The 19,048-nt window shown below is 35.1% G+C and overlaps 1 protein-coding gene across 3 annotated transcripts in view; it reads right to left on the minus strand.

Moving 5' to 3' along the window:
* Positions 1-1,989: 1,989 nt before the first annotated feature.
* Positions 1,990-19,048, minus strand: part of TRAPPC10 (trafficking protein particle complex 10) — a 104,921-nt gene continuing 87,862 nt past the window's right edge. For all 3 annotated transcript variants that reach the window (XM_027875508.1, XM_027875509.1, XM_027875510.1), the window contains 3 exons: positions 18,500-18,677; positions 5,418-5,612; positions 1,990-3,885 (listed from right to left, as the gene is read on the minus strand). In XM_027875508.1, the coding sequence (XP_027731309.1) occupies positions 3,647-3,885; positions 5,418-5,612; positions 18,500-18,677 (612 nt within the window). In that variant the 3' untranslated portion in view covers positions 1,990-3,646. The remainder of the gene's footprint in view (positions 3,886-5,417; positions 5,613-18,499; positions 18,678-19,048) is intronic.

Here is a 19,048-nt window from a genome sequence, read left to right on the forward strand (position 1 = left end):
CAACTTTGAGGGCTTAACTCACATCTATCAAAATAGTAAAGATAACAAAAGGGGAAAATGACAAAAGTCTGAGGATGGGAAAGTAAGTGTGCTAATCCATTGTTGGCAGAGCAGTGAATTAGTCTAACCATTCCAGAATGCAATTTGGAACAATGCTCAAGAAGTGACTAAATCAAGTATATCCTTTCACCCCGCTATACCACTGCTAGGCCTATATCCCAAAGAAATGAAAGAAAAAGTTAGAAGGATCTTTATGAACTGATGCAGAGTGAAGTGAGCAGAACTAGAACAATTTATACATAAATCATTATAGAGCAAAACAGCTTTGAAAGACTTTAGAAATCTGATCAATGCAATGATAAGCCACAAGTCCCAAAGGATGAAGATGTAAAATGTAAATGTAAAATGTGGAGGGAGAAATACATTATCCAATATGGCTAATGTGGGAATTTGTTTTATATATGTATTGAAAGAACTTTTTAAAACAAAGTTTGCTTACTGGGGGAGAGTTGTGGGAGGAACAAATAAATAAAACAATTAAACAATATAATACAGGATAATATAAATAATTGCCTTATGGTAAACTATCAAAATAAAGTATCTGTAATGTCAAAGTCACTAGTTTTTTACCTCTTCTAGTCAGAGACTCCCAGAACCTGTACTATACTCAAAGGTTTATCCTGATTTCAAGAGAAAGGTATTCTTTCACAAAACTATAATCAAGTAAAAGGACTAGTATAATAATATGGTTCATTTTCTAAATTACAATTTAAGATCTCTCATTTAGACTAACAGTTTACTGTTTTTCATTCCTACATATCTATTCCACATGCAACATAATTTGTAATTTCTTTAATTTCATTTTTAATACAACCTTTAAGATAAAGTGAAAAGCTTTTGTGGAGATTTTTCCCCCCACTAATTCACTTAAAAAACCTGATAATTATTTAAGAGATTTCTACCCCAAGCACTGTCTTGACAAATGGATTTTAGGGAACTGTGTGGTTTTTTAAAAAGGTCATTTTCACACTAGATGGAACAATATTAGAGAGGAAATGAAGGGCATTCTTTTTCTTTAAATTAACAAAATTTTATAACAAAAAAATTCTTATTGACATTTTCAACAGGTATTTTAAATAATGTTATCAACTTTAAGCTTGACTATCACAATCATTCTATAACTGCTATCTTTACAACAAAACCAGGTTTGTCTCATGCCTAAATCTCACTTTCCAGCAGCAATAATTTCAAATATTTGTAGATGATTTTATGGCTTTTATGTAAAATGCTGACCATTGAATTTTTGAGCAACATATTTAAACACTCTTTTGTTTTGAAAGTAAAGCAGAGAACACATGCAACTTAAATTCTAGTAAAAAACTTTCAGGTAGCTAGAAAAATATATGGCAAATGTGGTTTATTTTTTTAGACAATTTTAAGAAACATCAACATCTGGCTGTCTTTACTTAACTCTTCTCTTTCATCTAGTCTTTTATTTTAAAATATTAAAGTTAGATTTCCCTGCAGGAGTTAAAATTGGATAGCAAAAACCAAATGTCAACAAATAAAACTTCAATCATAATCTGGGGCCTCAAAGACTGTGGGTAATGCTAAATTTGATATTGTAAAAGTATACTCTTTTACAGAAGAATACATACTAAAATGAAATACAGATGTCACTTGACTTTTTCCTGTTGTAAATTATGTTTTTATTCATTGGAGTTCTTGTTAATGTTATATAATTCATTCATCTGTCAGCTGCAAGCCATTTATTTGTTGGTTAATTACCTAATTTCCATAAAAAGAAGCTATGAGAAATGAAACACAACTATTAGACTTTAAAACTCTATCTTCCTAAAAGTAGGCTGATTAAGACTAATGGTTTTAAGTTGCATGTAATCAAAGTACAATTATTTGGGCAGATTAGTGAACAACTAAATATTTATTATCTCTGTAAACTACTCCAGTAAAATACAAATGAGAAGAACATGAAAAAAAAATCACACCTTTATTTCTTTGAATGACTTAAACACAACATACAGAATACTGAAAACGAAGATGATATTTTATAATTATTTTTTCTGTGCTTCCCTACATTGAATACTAATCAGCTTTTGTCAGGTATCTAACAACCTGTTGGAACAGCTGCAGCTATGAGGATTCTTTTTCTCCTCTTTTTAAGGCTCATACCTTTGAGGTTATTTAGAAGAGGCCCCACCATCTGCTTTAATTATCAATTTGCATGGATTTTTAAAATAAAATCCCAACCAAAAGCATTCCCAGTGAATTTGAGAGTACTTAATATGTACAAAAATACATAGCTTTTGAGAGCTGGAAAAAGTTTAAAACATATAGCACTTATTTACAAGCTCTGACCTTTGATACCAATAAAAATTAACACATATTTACTTTGTTCTTGATTTTTGGTGTAACTTAAATATTATTTCAGTTAGTTTGGACTTTTTCCCTTTCAAAATAATAATCAACCATATATACAAGCAAATTTACAAATGAGAATGAAATAATTAGTTGGTATGGTATGACTGTAGTTTGCTTGATAAGAAGTTTACTTCCAGGATCTTAATTTTCCCCCATAACCCAAATAAAAAACTCACTAAGTCTCTTAATTACCTCCATTGTTAATTAAACTTCCTAATTTCTACACTTACAACATGAAAAAATGGTTAAATACTCCACAATTAAAAGTAGAGTAAACATTTTAATTGAGGTTAAGAGTTGGGAGGAAACCAACACAAATCAAAATAATCCCAAAGAACATAAATTGTGACAATTAAATATAACAAATATATATCTAAAACCAAGATCTGACTCTTCATCAACATTCTGGTTGGAAAAAAGGCTTCAGAAACATTCATTCATAACTAAATTAGTTAAATGCCAATTTATTTTTCAAGACCAGGCCTACCTTTTTAAAAGGACTTTTAAAATGGCTCAAAAACCTGATAAAATAGACCTTAAATATCCTTGTAATTCAGACATCCCAAGGCACAGAAGGGGTTGAGCTATTCCCCCACCCCCCCTCTAATTCCCCCACTCTTCAAGGGTTTTTTAGAAAAGGTCATAGAGATGCTATGGGGTAAAAGATCATTATTTTCTCCTTAGGTGATTTAGGAAACTACCTTGGTCCAGAAATTGGGCAGCTGTGTGACCAAAAAGGCACACACAAACCAACAAGGAAGGATTACAAGATTTTGTTATGTTTACCTGAAAAGACAGATTTACATACAAAAAAGGAATCTGCAGACTAAAAGGCTGCTCAATTTAGATAGCCCAATTACAAGCATTTTTATTTTATCAGCAGCATATGACTAAGTTAAGAAAGTTGAACATCTGGGAGGACACCGTAGGAACACAACAGCAGGGACATTGGGAGATGGGTAAATGACATAAATAATACACATCACATAGAACATTTTCTAAAAGTAACATTATAAACTATTTGATACAAGTTGCATTGTACATTGAAATCTGTACAAGTGTCAAATGTTTCCATGGTAGGCAAATGTAGCGTCACCACAAGTGTAGTTAGGGCCAGAATATTACAATGAAGAACAATCAGGTTATGATCCTTTAAAGTGCATTCATATCCAGTTTCTAATATTTGTTTGGTATACACATGGTGTCGTCATGTAACACTGACTTCCAGAATGTGGTCGTCCTTGCTAGGGATTACCAGGATCTGCATGCCAGTGCTTGAGTTAAAGACTTGACCAGATGGAAATGGTTGTAGCCGAGGCATCGGCAAGCCTTTGTGTTCCACACTGGCTGCTGAATGGGAGCTGCTTTTGCTCTTTAGACTACTGTTGTCAGTTTGATCATCCATATTCTTGTCCACTGACAGATTATCATTTTCAATCCAGCTATCTGAAAAAAAATAAAATAAAAAGTTAGATTTCCATTCTCAAATCACTTCAAATAGGACTCAACATTATATTAATCTTAAGTATTTATCAAGTATATCAGTATATTAATTTCTATTTCTTAGTATTACATTAACTCAGAAGAGCTAACAAGATTGTATTTAAGGGAAAAGAAAAATCTTTTTCTCACTTAAATTTTTTTGATATTTGATAATTTATTGATGATTTATCATTTTTACTTCTCCAATACATTTCAACCCTTCCCTGAGAAATAGAACCCTTCCTTGTAACAAAGGTAAAGAAAGGTAAAATAGGGGCAGCTAGCTGGCACAGTGGATAGAGCTCTGGCCTTGGAGTTAGGAGGACCTGAATTCAAATTTGGCCTCAGATACTTGACACTTACTACTGTATGACCCTGGGCAAGTCATTCAAGTCCGACTGCCTCACCAAAAAGCAAAAAAAAGAAAAAAAAAAAAAAAAAGTAAAACAAACACTCTCAAGAGGTCCAAAAATGTATGCTTCATTCCAAACCTAAAATCTACCACTTCACTTTGGAGAGATGGGATACATTTCTTTCTTTACCATCAGTACTTTGACATCTGCATTTGTCTTTAAATATTGTTTATAGTACATTATTGTGGTCATTGTATTAAATGTTCTCTTCGTTCTGTTAATTCCATTTTTTGTTAGTTCATACAAGTCTTCCCCAAACTTCTCTGAATTCCCCAATGTGTGTCACTTTTTTAATAGTGCAATAACATTCCATTACACTAATATGCCAGTTTGTTTAGAAGTTTCCTCAATTGATGGGTACCAACTTTATAGTTCTTTGCTACAATAAAAAGTGATGCCATAGGGGCCCTTTCCTATCTCTGAACTTGTTGGGGATCAGTAGTGGTATCACTGTGTCAAAAGGTATATGTATAGAGTTTATTGACTTTTTTCAGTATAATTGCAAACTTTTCTCTGGAATGGCTAGACTAATTTACAGCTCCAATAGTATACTAGTAGCTTGTCTTTTCATCTCTCTCCAACATTACTATTTTCTTCTTTGCTAATCAGATGGTTGAGTGATGAAAACTCGTGAGTTGCTTCTCTTCTAATTTCAACTTCAATGTTTTCATTAAAATGTTTTTCAATTTTAGGTAATCAAAACTGTTGATTTTTATTTTCTATAATCAAGAGATTATATCCTTTGTTTAGGTAATACTTCTTTCTCTAACCACAGTTATTAAGTCTTTCCATTCTTCTGTTTATGTTTTTTTAGTTTCTTATATTTGAAAATGTGAGGGTTAGTGTAAACTTTTATTTTTTGCCACAGTGTTCAAATAAGAAATAAAACTTAAGTGTATATTCCCTTAAACACAAATTAAAGATTATATTTTTAAAAATTTCTTCAGAGTATGTCAGAAATCTCATTAAATAGTTGTTGATCCATACAAGTTCTTAAAAACACTAATTTATTTTCTCTTCCACATTTAAATCATTTATACAATCTCCAACATGGAGTCTTCCCTATTAAAAAAAAATTCTTACCAGCATCAAGTTGTGTGGAATGAGCAGAATGATGAGGGAGGTATTTAAACAATCTGACATCAGGAAAGGGGAGATATCCAGCAAAGAGAGGCATCACTTCCATGTGGACTTTATGAGTTGCTCGTGCTGTCACAGGCATTGAGATAACTCCAGAACTTTTCCCACATACTGCCCAATTACTACTATTGTCAACAACTGGGAAAAAAAAAAGGGAAAGGTTCATTTTGTTTCTATAAAAACAAAGTCTTTCATTATATAAACCACTCTTTCTCCTGTGTATTTATACAGGTTGTCCTTCATGCTAAGAATTCCTTAGCTCCACCTCTTGGAAAACCCAGCTTCCTTCAAGGCTCATATCACATGCCACCTTTCCTGATCAGTTGTTAATGGTTCTTCCTTTCTCAAACTATTATGCACTTACTTGTTTACATCTGATTACCTATTATAGTAGAATGTGAATTCCCAGATGACAAGGATTGTCCTATATTTAGTCTGTTATCCTTAGTGCTTATCACAGTACCTCACACACAGTGCTTAACAAACCTATGCAAAGCTTATCCTAAGGAGTATTAAATTTTATTGCATATTTAGTTAAAAGCTTGATGATTTAAAAATGAGGGTACTTTGCTAACTTATCATTTAACTTCTCAACTTTTTCAATCCTAAAGTCCCATGAGTTCATATTCCAATCCAATCAACATTTATTAAGCATCTGTTATGTGCCAGGCACTGTGCTAAGCCCTAGGGACACAATTAACAAAAAGACAGTCCTTGTTCTCAAGAAGCTTACAGCCTAATGGGGGAAACAAAACACAAAAGGAGAAAAGAAAACGAGGGGAGGGAGGGTCAAGAGAATAGGGTGATGTAGGAGACAGGACACCACCAGGTACCCAGCACAGACATTTTGTTCCATTGAGCTGAAACCAAGTAGGGCAGCAGATGCACAGGAGAATGAGCTGAGAGTCTAGTTCCTATCTTCTGTAATGGAGGGAATATGAAGGAATTTGGTACTCTGCCCTCCAGCCTACAATCAGAGAGGAGAGGAGGCTGAGGGAGGCAGTGCCAGTCAAGGCTTTGAGTTAGCCGTATGGTGGGGAGGGGCATCTTGGGAGTTGAAACCAGGCAGAGCAGCAGAGGCCAATTGAAGAGAGATATTCATTTCACTAATGCACATCCTAAACCTTCTAAGATCACAGCTACAGAGCTGTAGGTACCACAGGGGCCATCTGGTCCAATTCTCCCATTTTATAGGAGAGGTAACCTAAAGCCAGGAGGGTTGAGTGATCCTCTTAAAGTCACACCCTATGTGTCAAAGGCAGGATTTAAACCCTGTTCTCTGAATCAACGAACTTCCCACTTTGTCAGCTGTCTTCCTAAGACAAAGAATAAACTTTTATTGGCATCTTTTGTTTTTATATCATCTACATTTTCCAACTCATACTTTTTTCTTTTCTTTGCTCCTGCTCTTTATGAGGCAGTGGTTAAAGGAGCAAAGGGGAGGAGGATGGGGTCAGGAGAGGGGGAATAAGCATTTATTAAGTACTTACTGAGTATCAGGTTCTGTGTTAAGTGCTTTAGGAATGTTATCTTTACAAATGTTTAATCCTCACAACAAACCTGAGAGGTAGGTGCTGCTATTACCCTACTTTACAGATAAGGAAACAGGGCCCAGACTAAAGGGTCTGAGATCATATTTCAAGTCTTCCAGACTACAGGCCCAGAGCTCTATCTACTTCACTACCTTGCTAGTTAAAGAAGTATGTGATTAACAACAGTGATTTATAATACATTCATTCTGTTTCTTCTGCCTCTCCTTTCTCCCTAGCTCCCTCCACCCCCCCTTCTGAACTTTAGTCTTACCTTTTCTTCTTACCCTCTTGAAAACTACTTGTAAACTGTTTTGTGACCATTCCCTTCAAAATACTACCATTCTTCTAAAACTCTCTCCCTCTTCCTTGCTTGTTCAATGTATTTCTACACAAAACTTTGTGTGAAGTTTTAAATCTCCTTTTGCCCAGTTCAGATAAGAGTGATATTCATATGATACACATTTCCCACAGCCCATTCTCTATGTCTATATACTCTTCTACTTGCATACTCGATTATGAAAAATATTAAGCTCCCTTCCTTTTACTTTCTTCTTAGTATAATGCTTTTTCTTTTTGCCCCTTGCATGACTATCATAATAGATATACTCCTAATTCTTTACTTGTATTTTAATTCCATCTATGATCCTTGAAGATATCAAAATTACCAAGGAATGCTTTATTCTTCTCCCCCTTTTATAATAAAAGCCCTTTATTATCATTTAGCCCATTCTATGTTTCTCTTTAGTTCTATATTTGCAGTTTGAAGTTTCTACTAAGCTCTGGTCTTTTTAATCAGAAACGCTCCCTGTAATTAGAAATGCTTAAAACTTTCTATTTCATTAAAGGTCTATTTAAAAAAAAATCTTTCTGTAGGATTATATTGTTTTACAGGATAAGTTATTCTTGGTTGCATGCCTTTATAATTTGCCTCAATGGAATTTTCTGGAGATTTCTTCTCCTTTGTGAGATCTTAACCATGTTTTTTCTTTTCTTCTCTTTTCTTTTCCTACTTAAACACTTTCTGGCTGTTGGCAGTATTCCTTTTCTCCTTTGACCTGGAAGCTCTGAATTTTGGTTATAACATTCCTGAGTTTTCATTTTGGAGTTTCTTTCAGGAGGTGATTGGCAGATTCTTTCTATTTTCATTTTGCCCTATGGGTCTAAACATCTGGGCACTTTTCTTTTACGATTCCCTGAAATATGGTATCTAGACTTTATAGGGCAGGTAGTAGCACAGTACATAGATCTCTGTGCCTGCAGTCAAGAGAACCTGACTTCAAAGCTGGCCTCAAAAACCTCAAACACTTAACCTCCATTTGCCTCAGTTTCATCATCTGTAAAGTGGAGTAATAATAGCACCTAACTCCCAGGGTTTGTGAAGATTATTGATCCTGTATTGTATTTCATTCTGCAATTGATTCTATTCTGTAACCATATTGTCTATGTAACAAACTTCAGAGCCTCTTTGTCTCTGAGTAAAAAAGCTCATGAGTTCAAAAGTTGAACCTCTCTCACAAGTTAGATGCCAGAGTTTAGTTTTCCTACCAATCACTTTTTATCAAAGAAAAACTCTAAGCTAAAGTTTAGAAGTTCAATACTCTCATAAAACACTTTAATTCTAAAGGAACTGTTATCCTAGCACCACCTGCTTTGTGCCAAGAAGTCTGTTATCCTTCATAACTTCATTTCCTGAGATACTTCTTGAGATGTATGTTATCCTTGACAGCACACAAGTTGACACTGTCCCCTCTTAGCCTCATCCTTGCCAATTAAAAGTAGTCTTATCTCATTCCCAGGAGCCAGTAAGTCTACCATCCACTAGCAAGAACCTTGGGATGCAGCTGGGTCCCATAAAACCATAAAGCATTCCTCTAAGACAGAGAGAGGTGGTCCAGGTCCCATGTGAGTAAACCACTTCCTTAATGTAACCAATCATGTTGCCCTCACCCCCATGATGGTGCTAACCTTATAACCAATTGTATTACGTCCTCACCTACCCTGTGCTGCACTTCGTTCTATGCTTATAAAAATGAGTTCTATCTTCAATTTTTGGTCTTTTACGTCACTGAGACAATCATCAGATCCATTCTACTGGCAGGTAGCACCCCTGTTAAAATGTTATCTTGCTCGGAGAAAACATGCCTCAGTCTATCTTTGTTGAATTTCATTCGAGATAAGTTATTGTGAGGATCAAAGAGAAAATAATTATAAAGAGCTTAGCACAGTTCGTGGCATGGACTAAGTGCTATATATATGTTGACTATTATCATTATTGTTTAGTTATGGCTTTGAAGGAGTTCACTGATTCTTAAATTCTCTCCCCTTAACATATTTTCCAAGTCAATAACTTTTAATAGTGGATATCTTACTGTTTTTTCAATCTTTTGATTTTATTCAAATATATCTTATTGTTTCATGGAATTTGATTGCTGTTTGAGCGCCTTTAACAAGAAGTTTGTTTCTTGGGCAAGATTTACCACCTTTTGTTCTAAGTTATTTATTCTCCTCCTAATTGTTTCCTAGAGTGCTTTTATTTAATTTATAATCTCTTGCTCTATTTCTTCTAGGCACTCCTATCGTCTTTGTGGCCAAGCAATTTTCTTCTCTGAGGTTCACCTTATAAGTTGTTTTGGTTAATTCTCTTCTGGGTTCTCCTAGTGGATGATTCTTAACCCAAAATACTTCGTGTTTGGTCACATTTTATCACATCTTTAGCCTCAGTTCTTGGTTTGAGATTTAGCACCAAGGCCAGGTTTAGACTCTTCCCATACTCTCTGTTGGTGTTGTCAGGTCCTGTTTAGTCCTGACCTCACTTTCCTGGGTTTCTGTTATGGGCTTCTACTTCCTTTGGTTCATCTATTTTCAGACAGGTGGCAGACTTTGGCATTTGGGTCAGTTTTGTGGCCGGTTGTCCTGGATCATGGTACTGGGTGGTTTTCTTTTGTTCCTTCTGATTGTCAATATTGGAGACACCCTGTTTTCCAGAGCTAAAGCCCTGCAAGCAGGGCTGTGCCCTGAGCTTGGCACAACAATCCTTTCTGCTCACCTTCTGGATGATTTTAGCCCCAGCAAAATCTCAGAGTTGTTTCACATCAGCATTAGGTGGTCTCTGAACTTGGACAAGCACCTACAGTACCCATGTTCTGATCATGAAACACAGATATGAATCAAACCTGTCACCTTGTTACTGTCTCATTGTCAGGGCTACAGCTCACTACATAGCCATAGGCATAAACACAGAGCTATCCCTACTATGGGCGGTGCTCTGGGACAAGCATCCTTGCTTGTAAGCAATTTTCTTCACTCTTAAATTAAACTTCTGTTTGATTCCTGACATTTCCTGCTTTGTTCGGCTCTGGCCACCCAGTTTAGAGACCAGTTCCGTTCTCATTGACGTTGAGTGGTGTCAGAAGTGGAACTGGACACAGAACTGGGTCATTAGACTCTCCGGTACCAGTGGGAACAGGCTGCATGGCTGGAGGGGCAGAGCTTAATTCAAGTTCCCCTAGAAGTTTCCTTAATATGAGTGAACTATGGACTACCTTGGATTTCCTGCCACAGGCTTTTCTGTTTACAGTGCTCCATTCTTCGCTACTCTGGCAAGATTAGAACAGAAAGTGCCCATAGATTCTGGGTGTATTTTTGGGAAATCCTAGGCTAGATAAGGTAGCTTATGGACATCTCTTTTTATATTTGTCACTGTTTAATCTAGGGCTCTTACTATTTCACTGCTAGAGTAAAAGTGGGAGAGTTGGGGTCTTGTAGTGGTTTTGAACGGATTTCCCTATTATTGTCTCCTGGATTTTATTATACAGAAATAGTGTTCCCTTTTGTGAGTTTATTTTGTAGACTAGAACTTTACTAACAGCCTCAGTTTCTCTGCATATCAGCAGCAATTAGGGGTAGTTCTGTGTCCTCTTTGCCTTTCTTTAGGCCTTTAATTTCCTTCTCTTTACCATTACTAGGATTCCGAGAACTCTTATCAAAGAAGGCAGCCTTGTTTGACTGCTGTATTTATTAGGAAACCTTCTACTGTGTTCTCTGCAGCTTACAGTTATAGATTCTCTTACACATTGTAAAGATCCCACTATGCCTATATTTGGTAGTTTTTAAAAAAAAATATAAATGAGTGCTGACGTAAAAGTGTAGTTCTGGATTTATTATTATGTTGTTTTCCTAATGCAGAACTATTTTTGCATCCCTGAAATAAATTCAACTAGCTTATAATGAATTTCTTGGATAAGCAAATGAATTTTTTTTGCCAGGATTAAAAAACTAAACGCATATTCGTTCTTTGCTTTATCCTTCCCTAATTTAAACATTAGGATTGCCTCATAAAAGGAGTTTAGCAAAAGTGCTTTCTTTCTCAATTTTGAGAATAATTTGTAGAATATAGGTATTAATTGTCCATTAAAAGTTTGTTAAAATTCTCCTGTAAATCCATGCAAACGTTTTTCCTTTGGCAGTTCCTTTTTAGCTAGTTTAATTTCCTTTTCTGAGATTAAGATTTCTATTTGGTGTCATATAAATTTGGGTATTTTTATATTTTTGTAAATTATCCTCTAATCTTTTGAATTTTTAAGTTTTGTAAGCACATAGAGGTCCAGATATTCAGTCCTCGTTGATCTTAGTGCCTTCCCTTTGAGATTCTTTAATTTATCTTGATGGACTTGTTTGTACATAGTCTGTTTGCACATTATTTCTTCCCATTAGAGTGTGAGCTCCTTCCAGGCAGGGACAGTTTTTGTCTTTCTTTGTATCCTTAGGACTTAGCATAGAGTACATGCTTAATAAATCCTCACTGACTTAATTTGATCATTTTTATTTCTTACAGATTTGTTGTAATTTCACAACATTTAATTTGAATTCCTCTCCTTTTTTTAAACTAAGTTGGCTAAATATTTATCAATCTGTTTAGTGTTTTTAAAAAATCTTTCGCTTTTAGTTTTTTGTTCATAGTATTTTGGTTGCCTGTCTGTTGCTCTTATAATTTTCAAGATTTCTTTTTTCAAGATTTCTTCCTTTATTCTTTTTTGGTTTTAATGGCTGGTTTAAAAAATTTTACAACACTGTATATTCAGTTCATTAATTCTCCATTTTGTTTATGTATTAAAAAAAGGAGATTTACTTTTTCCTCTAAGAAATGCTTTAGCAGCATTCCCAGAAACTTTGATGTGATGCCATGTTATCATTGTTTTTCAGTTATTATGTCTATATTTTGTTTTTTCACCTCCTTATTATTTACTTTTTCACTATGAAGTTATGATTTAGGTTTCTGTCTTCTGTTTGGGCTCCCTTAAATGATTACTATTTTTTGGTGCCATGGTCCTTGATGGATGTATTTAAATGTTTCTGCTTTTTAAAGCTTTATTTGTAATTTCTTTGTATGTGGTCTGCTTTTGTAAAAGTACCACACTGTGTTGAAAAATTTGTATTTTATTAAGTGGTCCAATTCAGAAGGCACCATAAATCTTTTAGCTCTGATTTCTCCAACAATTTGTTCAGTTCTATAGTTTTCCTTTTGTATATATTAGATTTCTTTGAGGAAGGAACTTTATAAAGTTTTTTAGTGTTACTGTGTTACTTTGTCTTTTTGTAATTCAGTTACTTTTTCAAATGAGATATGTACAGCACTTAACAAACTTTAAAGCATATGGATGTTACCTATTACACAATTAGCTATGCCATTAGGTCTGCTGAAGTTTAATTCTGTTTTTGGCTCATTTTCTAGAGTTCCTTTAAGTATAGCTTCCTTGTTTATTGAAGCCGTGAATTTTTATTTTTACTTTATCTGAAAGCATGGCAATTCCTGCTTTTGTGGATTCAGCTGATACATAATAAATATTATTAAGCCTCTCATTATGATTGTATGTGTGTTTCTTATAAACAAGATCATGGAGTTTTGTTTTCTGCACTCTTGTTTTGTTGTAACCCATTCATATTTAAAGTTTTGAGAGTGTTTTATTTTCTTCCACTTCTGCCTCTATTACTGCTTTTAAAAAAGAATTTTTAAAAATTTCCCCTTCCTCTTTTAAATCAAGACTTTGCCCACACAATTTGCTTTGATTACACTGATGCAACCCTATTCCCATAAGCTTTTTTCTCTTGCTATTCTCCACAGTTTATTCCCCCATATTCCTAGTTTTGGGGTTTTATTGAATTTTTTTTGTTTTATTTAGTGATCTCTCTTCTATTTTTTCCCTTTTTTCTCTTTCTGCCATTTAAATGGCTAGTTCCCAAATCCCCACTTTTCTTTGAACTTCTGGGTTTTTTTTTTTTGTATGTGCCCTTTTCTAAGAATTTCTTTCCTTTGTTCTCATTTATTCGCTTTCATCTGGGAAGGGGAAATGAATAAAGTGGAAAATGTAGGTGATATAAAAATAAGGATATCAATAAAAATTTGTCTTAAAAACTCTCTTCTGCTGCCTATTCTAAAATTTAAATGAATTCATGGTCTATACCTATATCCTTATTTACTGCTTCTTTAATATCTTTGTATGCTCCAGGGAGTTAAAACTCCTTAAATACTAGGTTTGAGTTCCCCATCATAACCAATTTCTATGTTATATGGGGCTGCTAAGTAGAGAAGTGGATAGTGTGTGGGGCCTGAAGTCAGGAAGACTCATCTCCCTGAGCTCAAATCTGGCTCAGACACTAACTAGCTGTGTGACTCTGGGCAAGTAACTTAACCCTGTTTGCCTCAGTTTCCTCACCTGTGAATGAGATGGAGAAGGAAATAGCAAACCACTCCAGTATCTTTACCAAGAAAACCCCAAAAAGGGTCACAAAGAGTTGGACAAAACTAAAATGACCGAACAATGTGCTATTGTCTTTATATATCTTGCCCTATCCCCCCACCCCTTCCAGTTATGTCTCATTCTTAGAAGTATCAATTCAAGAAGGAAGTTAAAAGAAATAAAAACAGTACCTCAAGATAGAAATTAAACTATGTCCTAAATTGTGTTTTTCTATTCTACCTTCCAACTTCTCCATAATCAACCCCTTTCCCATTGGCTATATCAATTTTCATGTCTAGATCTATGTACCTTCCCCACTGATATAATCTCCTGGACTCTAGTTCCACCTAGAAACTCACTTTTCTCTTCTTGTGGGGCAGATGTTGTTCAAAAGAGCACAATATTTCTAAGAATAAGTATCTCAAAATACTAAATTCTGTCATATTAAACATATCATTAACATATATTAGAACCATCAGTAAGTCTCCATTTTGGCATATATCTCTTTTTCTATGGGAGCACTCTTAAGTGGGACTCCCTGCTTTCTACTAATAAACTTCCATTCTCCTATAGGCCCTTTTCTTGTTGAGACTACAGGAATTACTATCCTTTTATTGTTCAGCGATGGATCTGAAAAGGATAGAGGTATATCATCTATTCTCTTCTTACCGCTGCCTCTTGGGAGGCCTCCTCTCCCCATTTATGTACCCTCCCAATCTGCAATTCTGTCTTACAAAAAAAACAAACTGATTCACTGTAGGGGGTTGTAGATTTAGTTTCAGGTTCTGCTTCTACATCTTCACTAATCCTTTTTCAATAAATTTTGCTTACAGCTTTATTCCTTTGAATGTTTTAGCTCTTGATAATCCCCCACCCCTTTTTAAAAAACTTCGTAACTTAGCCTTTCCCTTTAGAAAAACAAAATTTCAAACAATGGGGTAATTTATCTTATTACTTATTTTCCTTGGTAATTGTATTTATTTACCTTTTTGTGTTTCTGCTGTACGAGGTGTTTGTAAGTCAAATATTCTGATTATATGTTTCTTTTGGGTGGTAGGGTGGGCATGCAAGAATGCCTCAAATGCCCCTCTTTCATTTAACAATCATATTTTTTCAGTGATTATTAGGCTCAGATTTGTAGGATTCTGTGCAGGGGCTTTAAGAAATAATATAGTGTCCTCTAGCTTCTAGCAGACATTTTTTCCCCAAGGTTTTTAGAAATGGTTATTTACTAGAGAGGTATAGTTGGTATGAAACATCCCTCAAAGGTCTGACACACTTTTTTCTTTTTCCCTCCAGTACATATACAGTCTGATGTAAAGTAAGCCATAGCCTAAAGATCATATGTGTCAAAGGGATATTCCTCTTGGAAGTGCTTGTACTGGAGGCCTTAAGATGTTCCCCTTAGGTATAGTCTTGTAGAACCTTGAATTTGCTCTTCCACATGATGTCCAATCTATCCTTGGCTCCTGCTTCAGATACTGACACAAGCTAGTACTGTTCTAGGGGCATTACTGGGATGCCAATGAAAAGTCCAAATCCTCCAGTCATCTAAAGTTCATGGGGTTTGGGAAATGGGGAGGGAGAAGACCAAGTCCAAGGCACTCTCTTCTACCCCAAGAGATTTCTTCTTAGGGAGCCTGACAGAAAAGTTTCCCCCTAAGCTAACAGATGCTTTAAAAACTCAGTTCTAAGCTGGTTCACCATTTTAAGATGAACCACCAAGTTTCCTCAGCCAACTTGAACACACCCAAGCAACAATGATGTAGTTCATCCAGTGGTTCAAAAACATCTTCATTTGCCAAAGGCTTTTTTGAACTTAATCTAAAAATGATGATTGATTCAACAGAGAAGAGACTTCACCTAGTTAAGTTATCAGAACATAGGATCCGGACACTTTAAATGGGGCAGGGTAACTTAATTGATTCACTCCATTGCCCCCAACTTAACCACAACGAAATTTTTTAAAAATATTGACTGCTCCATGTATAGGAGGTTTCTTGTAAACTCTAAGGAAAAGGTTTTTATTTATTAACTAACTAAACTATTTCTGTATCTGCCCAGTCACAAACCCAGATATCTTTGTTCAAATTTTCCCAAACTTTTCCATTCTCTCATTCTAATATCCCAAAACCCAAAAGTCTGACCTAAAGTAGTCTTCTCTGAAAAGAAGAACACTGTGTTCCCCAACAATCTAGAAAGTTTTGGTCTAAAATACCTTGATTAAAACATAATAATTTGGCCTCAAATAGCCTATAGAGCAGCTTAACTGTTAAACAGATTCATCCTAAAAACCTGGTCATCTACATTCACATACAGGCTACCCACTGCTTTGGGGGTTAATCTTTTCACAGAGCTTCTTGTTGTTGTTAGTTGTTTCAGTTGTGTCCAACTCTTCATGACACCATATGGAGTTTTCTTGGCAAAGATACTGGAGTGGTTGGCCACTTCCTTCTCCAACTCATTTTACAGATGAGGAAACTGAGGCAAACAAGGTTAAGTGACTTGCCCAGGGTCACACAGCTAATAAGTGTCTTGAGGACAGATTTCAACTCAGGAAGATGAGTCTTCCTGACTCCAGGGTTGGTGCGACCCACTCCACTCTAAACATTCAATCTTCCACATGACTGGCACATATTATTTAAGAAACATTAATAGCATTTTAAAGATAGAGATAATTTTATTTCCATAAACAAACCTTTTACTACTTTATTTTGAAGGTTTGAATAATCAATTTCCCCCCCAAATATCAGGAAAAAGTAAAAAAACAAACAATATGGTTTTTTAGCCTAATCTTCTGTCACTTAGTTTGAAGTTTAAAATTTTAAGCCAAAGTCATAACCAAGGACTTTGAACAAAGATCAAATAAAGATAAAATTTTTATACCCTTCCAAAGAGAATTCTCTTTAATAAATTTTTCGCAATTTAAACTCAAACTCGCTCAAGTTTCATGAAGACTCCTGATGGAGAAAAATGACTGGTTTGCCATGTGTTCCTCCTACTTTAGCCTTGTTATTCAAAAGAAAAAGAATTTTTTTTTTGCTTCAAATCTGTCTTAGATGCTTTTGTATCATTTGCCTCAATACAGACATGATAAATTCCTCTAGCCTTGTTTTTCTGCAGAAAGTCTTCAACTATACTTTTTTTTAAATTAGATGCAGTAGTTACAACTTGTTATTTCAGAATTCCATCGACATAGTAGAGAAGATGAACCATCTCACTTACCCAGGCCCCTAGCATATTTTTAGACTTGGCCGTCTTCAAATTACGTACTGCAATTGTTACATGCGTTAGTCTACCTAGATTCCACAAAGTGGCTGAAAAATTCTGAGACAAAAAAAGTTCTCACTGATGGAGTGAAAGCATGCAGTTTGGAAAAAACCTATAGCACCTTTAGATGTCAATACCTGAGTTAAGATTCCAAAACTAATTCAGAAGATTTCCAATTTCAGCCTCTCTTAACTGGACTCAACCTTTACAAGTCAGCACAGGATTTTCATATAGTTCCTCCTCTTGCAACCATAGCTACAGCTGAGAGCCTTTGTACAACCTTCTGTACATGTGCTATCTTGAAGGAGTAGAGGAGGTAGCCTTTATTAGATATTCTTTATGAATTAGAATGACCAAAAAAAAAATTGATCATCTAGTGGCAACCTGATCATAAGCCTCTCCACATTTAGATGGGTTAGCTAAGGCACATAGTCGAGTGATGACACATAAAATTTGCATTTTGGTAGGATCTATCAGAGCTTGTGCTCCCCCGGTCAAGCTTTTGAGAACTCACAGAAAATTGGTTACCAGACCACTTAGGGTAATAGATAATTTTTTTCATTTACCAATGACTAGCATCTACTAAGGCAAAGAAGGGTTGCAATCTGAATTACTGCAGGGAATAGGCACACAAATGAAATGATATATCCTTGAAGAGGTCATGGGAGAGAAAAGGCAAATAAACTTTTGTCCACAAGAAAAAAATGGAGCAAGTAGAAGAAAATCACTCAAAAAGTGATATAGAGCCCTATTAATTCATTTAATAGATACCAAGTATCTTTTATTATGACACTTGTCCTGTACAAGATACTGTGAGAAATATAAAGAAGTATGACAGAAAATCCCTGACTATATAGCTTATTTACAATCTAGTTATGTTCAAAAATGAAAAGATTCAAAAGTATACGATGATGTCCAAAGAGTGTATGGTAAGTTGCCAAATCAACATTATAGGCAAAACAAGAGTGCAGAGGATAGAAAGATCACTCTAAGTGGCATTGATCATGGAAGGTTTAATGGAAGAGATGGAAGCTATGTATTGAAGAATGGGCAGGACTAAAACAATCAGGGAAGCCAGGAATGTTACCTAGATTCAGGGTCAAGAGAAATTCAGTTTTAGATATGATGAATTCGAAGTAGTGGAAACATCCAGTGAGTAAACTAGGAATGCACACCAGGAGTTTAAAGGAGAGGCCAGGGCTGAAAATAAAGGGATGAGTCATTCACAAAAAGGGAAAAATGACTGGATCCAAAATCTGCAAATGAATTTTAGTAACTTGTTTATTTAAGACCTCATTACATGATGAAATGCAACTGTGCATTCCAATTTAAAAGGGAAGCAAATTATTTTGATATCAAAACCTTGTAAGTGTTAGGAAGACATAAGCTTTGTAATATATAAGAGCAAAACTACCTCATAAAATCTAATATGAAGTAGGCCATTTAATTATTCACAATATTACAATGAGAAAGTCTATAGACTCACCTTCATACATAAGTTTTGTCGTACAATAGTCATCGGATTCTGTTAATGCCTCATCCTTATCCACCTCCAAGAGGTCAGAAAGTCGTGTGATGGACACCTCCAAAGAACAGAGTGAACCTGTTTTACAATACTCTGTTCCTAAAGGAGGGAATATCTCAGCTTTCACATTATATAATGTCTGGGTGAGGGAGAAAGATACAGAGGAAAATTAATTAGCTATTGTTAAGAATGAATTATACTTAAGACACGCCCACCTGGATAATGAGTTATGTGCAACTGCTGAATGCTGCAAATTGTTTTCTAAAAAGGAGCACCGATGAGGCTATAAAGTGATAAATGAACACTTTGAAGCTAGTTATTTTACATGTCTTTTCTTAAAGATGAAATAGCTTTATGACACCATTACTACTGAAGAACCAATTCTAAATTAACTTCTAACATATGATTACTATATTAGCATTTGCAGAAAACATAACTATTACCAATAACTAGAGAATCAAAATTTGTTTAAGGCGATAATGGGTTCACACTCTGACATTCACTTTTGGG

Source organism: Vombatus ursinus, unplaced genomic scaffold, assembly GCF_900497805.2.
Source record: "Vombatus ursinus unplaced genomic scaffold, bare-nosed wombat genome assembly UNPS02014809.1, whole genome shotgun sequence".
Taxonomy (NCBI): domain Eukaryota; kingdom Metazoa; phylum Chordata; class Mammalia; order Diprotodontia; family Vombatidae; genus Vombatus; species Vombatus ursinus.